The 8,741-nt window shown below is 24.7% G+C and overlaps 1 protein-coding gene across 1 annotated transcript; it reads left to right on the top strand.

Annotated features, from left to right (window-relative positions):
• Positions 1 to 3,677: 3,677 nt before the first annotated feature.
• Positions 3,678 to 8,517, top strand: crygn2 (crystallin, gamma N2). Its single transcript, XM_051104593.1, has 4 exons — positions 3,678 to 3,754; positions 5,489 to 5,737; positions 6,772 to 6,917; positions 8,291 to 8,517. Exons 1-4 carry the CDS (start codon positions 3,734 to 3,736, stop codon positions 8,424 to 8,426), a joined length of 552 nt encoding a protein of 183 aa, XP_050960550.1. The 5' UTR covers positions 3,678 to 3,733; the 3' UTR covers positions 8,427 to 8,517.
• Positions 8,518 to 8,741: the final 224 nt, after the last annotated feature.

The following is an 8,741-nucleotide window of genomic DNA, read 5'->3' as shown; positions in this document are numbered from 1 at the left end:
ATTTTTTTTTTATTTTTTTTATCTAATTACACACATGCACATAGACAAAATGTGTTAAGTATAAGATTTTTGCCCCCTTATTTTAAGTAATGAAAGTGTTTGTTATGGTTGTAGTTAATAATAATCCTGGCTTTTTCTATCATTTACAGTTTGACATTAATGTTTTCATTTGAATTTTATTGAAATAAAATGTTATTAAAATTATAAAATGTTGAGCATTACAAAGTATGCATAAATAAAAACACTGATAGATAGGTAGCTGTATATATATATATATACTTGGTTAATGATGTTTAATGATGTAAAAATATTACAAATGATTAAAAAAGTTTTCATTTTTTACATTTTATTACAATATTTCTCATTTCAGTGGGTTGATTTTCTTTAACTAAACCTAAAACCGAAAAAAAAAACAATATAGACTGACATATTTTAAACTGAAAGAAAAGTTAATAAAAACTTCAGACATATTAAAAAATACAAAAAAACAACAACAAAACTAAAAAAGGGCAAAAACATGCAACACTAAAATTAAAAAATTAAAAAATATAACAAAATCGAATTAAAAAAAAAAATTACATTGAAAAAAATTAATAAAATAGTAAAATAAAAATCATTTCAACCAATTTGATTCAATTCACACGTGATGTATATATATTATTTCATACTTTTAGTATTTTTGCAATCACTATGTTGACATTTTGAAGTTAATGTTTGTCAGACGAAAATATGAGCTGAATGTAAAGATGAAATAGGTGACAATTGAAACAAAATTCAACAGTTTAACAAAAAGTTAAAGTGATTCTAAAATCTGAAGAGAAATTAAAGGTTTTTAGTAATATTATCATGTTTACTACTGAATAACACGTTCACTTCCCCTGCTGTTTCCATAGAAGGAAAGCATATAAACTCTGATTCATCAATTCAGTCCCGCGATGTTTTCGTCTGTTGAACCTCTAAAGAATTTCAAAATGAACATTTTCAGAAGGCATTTCTTTATTTTCTTTTTTTTAGTCAGTGTTTCAGACTGAACATGTTTTCCGGTGACTATTGTTTTAATCCGTTCTGTCAGTTTTTTGTAAAATCCCTTGAACTAACAGAAGTCACTTCCTGAACGACATCATCATCCTGCAGGAAGTGACATCATTCTGGAGGGAAAACAGCTCAAGGATCAGTAAGTATCGGTGGATTTGATGAATTCTGGGATGTTCTGTGACGTTTTTGTGTTTGATCAAATAAAACGGCTTCAATCCACTGGTTCATAATCGTGTAACAGGATGAATGTGATTCTGAACAAGATGAATATTGTGATGCTGATAAAGACGGGACAGGACGATCTGATTAAAAACTAATTGCACGTGTAATAATCAATCTTTAATGACAGCAGGACACTTTCATTAAAAGTGTGTTCACGTCTCTAGTGTGAGAAGTGAAGCAAGAACAATCACAGATGCTTGTTTCTCTTTTTTTCTGATTTATATACACAAAGAACAAGCTGTATGTGCCTCATAAAAACTGGTTTATGGTCTGTATAATGGATTTAAAGGTTGCTTGAAATAAAATAAAAAATGTAACTTTTATTTTAATTTTATTACAATATCATTTTTGTTTTGTGAGTTTTCTTTACTGAAACTAAAACTGAAATAAAAACTATATAGACTGACATTAAAAAACAATAAAAGAAATGACACAACAAAATTACTAAAACTTGAAGTTAGTATACAAATCAAAAATATAAAAATAAAAACAAATTTAAAATGTTAACTAAAACAGAAATTCATCATCATTACTTAAAATAAAATAAAAAATAAACTAATTTTATTTCAGCTACAATATTCTCATTTTCATTAGTGAGCTGATTTCTTTAACTAAAATTGAAATAAAATGGATAAAAACTATATAGACTGATACATTAAAATAATGATAATAATAATAAAAACTATAAAAAATAAAAACTAATTTAAAATGTAAATGTAATAATAAAAAAACAACATCACTTGAAATAAAACTGAAAAAAGATATATATTTTATTTCAGCTACAACATTTCAAAGTTTTATAAGTTGATTACCTTAACTAAAATTACAATGGGAATATATATAAAAGTATAGACATATTTAAAAAAAAATTTTACTAAAACTTTAAGTAAAATATGAAACTGATAATATAAAAAATTATAATAATAATAAAACAAAAAAAAAGAATGAAAAAATAATAATAATAATATAAAAACTAATTCAAAATATTGTTAACTAACAAAAGCATTTTCATTACTCAAAATAAAAAATAACTTTGTTAAAACTATATAAACTATAAAATCAATAAAAATGGAATATAGAAAATAGAAATATTAGATAATAGAAATAAATCAATAATAGAAAAAAAAAATTATGGCTAAAAATTACTAAAGGTTTAATTATAATTTAAAAAACAAATAGAAAACAAAAATAAACACATTTTATTTCAGCTACAATATTCTCATTTTCATTTAGTGAGCTGATTTCCTTAACTAAAAATAAACTGAAATAAAAATGGATAAAAACTACATAGACTGACATATTTAAAAAAAAAATAAATAAATAAAAATAAAAACTAATAGAAATCACAAAAAAAAACAACAAAATTACTAAAACTTTTAAGTAAAAACTAAAAACTAATTCAAAATATTAACTAAAATAAACTGAAGTTAAAACTATATAAAATATAAAAAGAATAAAAATGATATAGAAATATTAGATAATAGTAATAAATTAATTAATTAATATAAAAAAGGAATAAAATGACAAACAAAAATACTAAAACTTTATAATTAAAAACATAGAAAACAAAAACAAACTTGTTTTATTTCTAATAGAAATTACAGAAAAACAACAAAATTACTAAAACTTTGAAATTAAAATACAATCAAAAATATAAAAATAAAAACTAATTTAAAATGTAAATGTAATAAAACATCATCACTTTAAAAAATTACATTAAAAAGGGTAATAAAATTGACAAAAACACAACAAAAATGCTAAAACTGTAAGTAAAATATAAAACAAAAAACGAATTCAAAATATTGTTAACTAAAAAAAAACATTTGCGTTACTCAAAAAATAAACTTAAGTTAAAACTATGTAAAATTACTATGTTAAAGAAATATTAGATAATATAAAAAATTAAAAAACAAATAAAATGACTAAAACAAAAATACTAAAACTTTATAATTCAAAAAACAAATGAAATTTTTTTTTTCAAAATATTAAGCAAAACTATAATAACATATATAGCATAAGAAAATATCAGTGATGTGTCTGTTCTGAACAAGAGTCAAATTTGATTCATTTTTTGATTCAGATCTGATGTGAACATGAGTGGTTTGTTCATGTTCCATCTGAATTTGTCCAGATCAAATGCAAAAGCATTAATAATCCTGCTTCAACCCCTCAGGATGCTGCGTTCTGGTTGGGGTTGAACACAAGCCTCACGTTGGCAAAAGGGCCACAAAGTCGAGCGAAGCAAAATCTATTGATGTGCGAGCGCAGGCCGCCGCCGCTCAAAGCCCAGAATCAGCAGGACGAGGGAAAGCGTCCCGTCAGCACAAGCCTAAAGCTCTCGTCCATTGTGTGGCGTTTGCGGAGCGGCTCTCGCGATACCCTGCCCCGCGCCGCGCGCCGTATATATTGGCCCGTCCAACTTTTCCCTCTCACACTTTCTTGCGTGTGGGTGAGTTTGGACACGATCCAGTGGAAAATGTCGCAGTATTCTGGAAAGGTAAGAGTGCGATTGGTCAGCACCTCCTACAGCACACTTCACACTTCATCATCTACTCCAAAAACACCTCACAACCCTCGCCCTGGAACGTTTTAGGTGTTTACTTTGATTTTGTTTGTATTTAGGCTGATCTTTGACCTCTTTTTAGGCCCCTTCATGCCTAGAGTGTTATTTCAGTGTCATTTAGATACTACCATTTTTTTTGTTAATATTTTGAAATAGATTTCTTTTTTAAATATATTTTCTGTATTCATTTTAACTTTAGTTTTTTTTTTGTTTTTTTTTTTGTTTTAGTTTATTAAATTGATTTTTTTGTGGTATTTTTATTAGTTTTTGTTGTTTTTAAAATGTCTTACGTAGTTTTCATTAATTTTTATTTATTACTTTTTGTCCAGTTTTATTATTTAGTTTTAGTTTATTAAATTAATTTTAATTTTTTGTGGTATTTTTATTAGTTGTTGTTTTTAAACGCCTACGTAGTTTTCATTAATTTTTATTTATTAGTTTTAGTTCAATTTTATTATTTAGTTTTAGTTTATTAAATTCATTTTAACTTTTTTTTATTATTTGAGGTATGTTAGTTTTTTTTTGTGTTTTGTTTTTAAATGCCTACGTAGTTTTTATAAATTTTTATTTACTAGTTTTAGTTCATTTTTATTATTTAGTTTTAGTTTATTTAGAGAAATATTGCATTGGCAACTAGCTGAAATGTTTTTAAAATTTGTATTATTATTATTGTTTAAAATAATTTTACGTAACAGTAAAGAGTTTCTATCATCATCTGCTAATAATTTGAGCTAGATTTTTATATTTTCTGTTTTCATTTTTATTTTAGTTAAAGTTTTAGTTATTTTGTCTTTTTTTTATGTTTTTAATTTTTATTCTTTTTTTGCTCTATTTTGATTTTATTTATTTTTATTTATTAGTTTTAGTTTATCTAGTTTTATTTAACTTTTTTCTTTTCTTGAAAAAAAAATTTTAGGTAATGTTTATTTTATTTTAAGTAATTTTTTTTTTTATGGTTTTAGTTAACAACAATAATCCTGGCTTGGAAATTTTCTGTCATAATTTACAGTTTGACATCGGTTAATAATGTTTTCTTTTTCATATTATTTAAAGTTTCAGTAATTTAAGTTTTAAATTAAATTAAATTATTGCATTGGCAACTAGCTGAAATATTTTTACAAATTGTATTATTTATTTACTCATTTTTTAAATGTTTTTAGTCAACAATAAAGCATCAGCTAATAATTTGAATTAATTTTTATATTTTCTGTTTTCGTTTTTATTTTAAGGTTTTAGTCATGTTGTCTTGCATTTATTTTGTGAATTTTTATTTGTCCATTTATATAGATTTTATTAGTTTTAGTTTTATTTTACATTTTTCTTTTTTTCTTTTTATTTAAAGTTTCAATAAAAGTTTTTTTTTTTAGTTATTATTACTTTTTATTTATTTGTTTTAGTCTATTTATTATTATTATTTATATATATATATATATAGTTTTTATATATTTAGCTGATTTATTTATTTTAATTATTATTATTGTTATCATTTTTAGTTGTTGTTTTAGTCTTTATATGGTATTTATATGGTATAAAAAAGGAGAAATTTGAAATCAGTTCAGATTCAGTTTTCAATCATCTCCAAGGTTTTTTTTCTCCCCATAACATGAAGAGATTTGATCCTCATGATGCAGCTGTTCATCTGGCCTCCTTTACTCGTTTGTTCCTCAGATAGTGTTTTACGAGGGCCGCTGCTTCACCGGCCGTCGGCTGGAGGTGTACGGCGACTGCGATAACTTCCAGGACCGCGGCTTCATGAACCGGGTGAACTCCATCCGCGTGGAGAGCGGAGCCTGGATCTGCTACGACCATCCCGACTTCAAGGGCCAGCAGTACATCCTGGAGCGCGGAGAATATCCCGAGTTCCAGCGCTGGAACGCTCACAACGATCACATGGGCTCCTGCAAACCAATCAGGATGGTAAGACACTCAATAATATATATATATATATTTCTAAAAATATATTAAATATTTTTTAAAAAATATTTTTCATTTTAGTTATTTTTAGATGTAAATTTAGTTTTTTGTAATTTTTTTTTTTTTTTTTTTTTTAAAAAAATTTACATTTTTTTTTGTAGCCTATGTCAAAAAAAATAGGAAACAAGTTGTCAAAAAAAATGTTTTTTTAATTTTATTTCAGTTAATATTTTATTTTATTTTATTTTATTTATTTATTTTTTTTTTCTATATTTTATTTTTGGTATTTTTTTAATAGTTTCAGTTTTATTTAACTATAATTGCATTTAGTTTAGAGCTGTATCATTTAATATTTAGTATTCTATTGTAGTATTCTATTCTATTTTTTTTAAATATTTTAGAAATATTCTAAAAAACTCATTGTCATCTCTATTAATGTATCCTATTATTTTTATTTTTTATTTTTATTTAAGCCTGTAATTTTGTATGTAGTTTTCATTTAAGGTTTTCATTTAATATTATATTATATTTTATTTTATTTCAGATGTATTTTATTTTTATTGTTTAATTAACAGTAGTTACCAACGTTATATGCTTTTGTCTTTTTTTATTTTTCTTAGATATTTCTATTTAGCTTTTTTTTTTGACATTTTTTTTTAAAATTTTCATTTTTATCTAATATTTAATTATTTATTTATTTACCAGTGTCTTTTTACCAATGTTTTTAAATAATTTTTATTTAATTTTGTTTTTCTATTTAGTTTTTTTTAGCCAATGTTAGTACTTAATTTTAACAAAAAAAAAGGAAACAAGCTGTCAAAAAGTAATTTTATTTTATTTCAGTTAACATTTATTTTATTTTATTTTATTTTATTTTATTTTATTATTTTTTAATAGTTTCAGGTTTAGTTAAGAGCTATATTTTATTTTATTTTATTTTATTTTATTTTATTTTATTTTTTTAATAGTTTAGTAACCTATTTTGAAAATCATTCATATTTTAGAAATTTGACATGAAATGTTGTATTGTCAATCAGCACGGCGAGCACTACCGCATGCAGCTGTTCGAGGGCTGTAACTACACGGGTCAGTGTATGGAGCTGTGCGACGACTGTCCCTTCCTGCAGAGCCGCGGATTCAACACCAACTGCGTCAATTCAGTGCGAGTGTTCGGAGACGGAGCGTGAGTTCACTGCACATTCACTGCACACTGATCCAAACATCTCATATCCATATTCTACACTCATTCTGTTATTACAGCATAAATGTTCAGAGCTCAGAATGTAGTTAAGAACACACAGAGATGTTTAAATGCTGTAAATGCTCAAGATTTGTAACAGTTTTGATCATAGTCAAAAAGTGCAAATATGTCTCAAAAATGTGTCCATTAAAAATGGACTATAAAGTTTAAAATAGTTTGAAGTACAGCAACAAAGAAGTTAATGATTAACACCATTATTATTTTTTTAGTATTATTTATATACTAGTATGGTGTTTATTGATATTTTGAATTTAGTTAATTAAGTTTATTTTTTGTTTTCATTTTAATTTAAGATATACATATATTGTACATTTTTATATATATTTTTAAATTTAAAACATCTTTTGTAGACTTGTTTTATTTTATTCAAGTTTTTGAAGTTTTAAGTTTTCATCTAATATCCATTTTTAATTTTATTTCTAATTTATTTAAATGACCAACATGTTTATTCGTTTTAGTTTATGTTGTCATTGTCATTTATTTTTAGTGTTTTTAGATTTTAGTACTTAAATTTTTATTTCAGCTTGTAATTTTGTATGTAATTTGTTGTATTTTATTTTATTTCAGCTGTATTTTATTTATTTTTATTTTTTAATTAACAGTAGTTATCAATGTTATATGCTTTTCTTAGATATTTCTTTTCAGCTTATTTTTTTACATTTTAGTACTTCACTTTTTACATTTCCTAATATTTAAATTTTATTATTTGATTTGATTTCAGCTTTATTTCAATTATCATTTTTTGTTTTAGTTAACAATGTTATGTTTTTTTTTTCAGTTTTATTACTTTATTTTAATTTTTCTATTTAGCTTTATTTTTTTTAAATGTTAGTACTTAATTTTATTTTGGTTCATTGCCAAGACAACATTTCATTTTTTTTTAATCAAAATTATTTTTAATCATATATTTTATGAATGAACATTGTTCATTTTAGTTTTATTTCAATTACTAAAAATATTTTTTTTTGTTAATTTTATTTAGTTTAAATTTCAGTTTTTTTCAGTTTTTTTTTTACTTTATTCTGACATTTCTATTTAGCCTTTTTATCTTATGACATTTTAATTGTTCATTGCGAACACATTTCAGATTTTTTTTTCTTTTTTTTTTTTTTTGTATCTAATATATATATTTTTTTACCTAATAGTTTACAAATGAACATTTTTTTAGTTTAATTTCATGTTTTGGTTTTTTTAAATATTATTTTTATTATTTTTATTTTTTTTTTGGCTGGTTTAATCTGGTCTCTGCTGTCATATGTCGTATCGACTCACCTGTGGTGTTTGTTGTGGTTCAGGTGGGTGATGTACGAGGAGCCAAACTTCCGTGGCCGCATGTACATCGTGGAAAGAGGAAATTACTGCAGTCACAACGAGTGGCAGGCGCAGAACCCCAACATCCAGTCCATCCGCAGGATCGTCAACTACTTCTAAACCCTCCATCCTCCCCGCGACCTCCTGTTTCTCTCTCAACATGTAAAATAAACTCTCAAAACCACTATCAAGATGGTATTTTATCACACAAGCGTCTCTGTGTCTGTCACTGACTCCACACTGGACTTCATCACACTGACATCAACAACGGTTTAGGATCAAATTTATATGCACAATACTCTAGAAACATTTGGGTTTAGACAATTTTAAAAAAAGAAATGAGTACTTCTATTAATCAAGGATGCATTAAATTGATCAAAAGTGCCACTAAAGACATTTATAATGTTATAAAAGATTTCTATTTCAAATAAATGC

Source organism: Labeo rohita, unplaced genomic scaffold, assembly GCF_022985175.1.
Source record: "Labeo rohita strain BAU-BD-2019 unplaced genomic scaffold, IGBB_LRoh.1.0 scaffold_75, whole genome shotgun sequence".
Lineage (NCBI taxonomy): Eukaryota > Metazoa > Chordata > Actinopteri > Cypriniformes > Cyprinidae > Labeo > Labeo rohita.
Note: the sequence above shows the minus strand (reverse complement) of the source record. Positions and strands in the feature narration are given on the sequence as shown.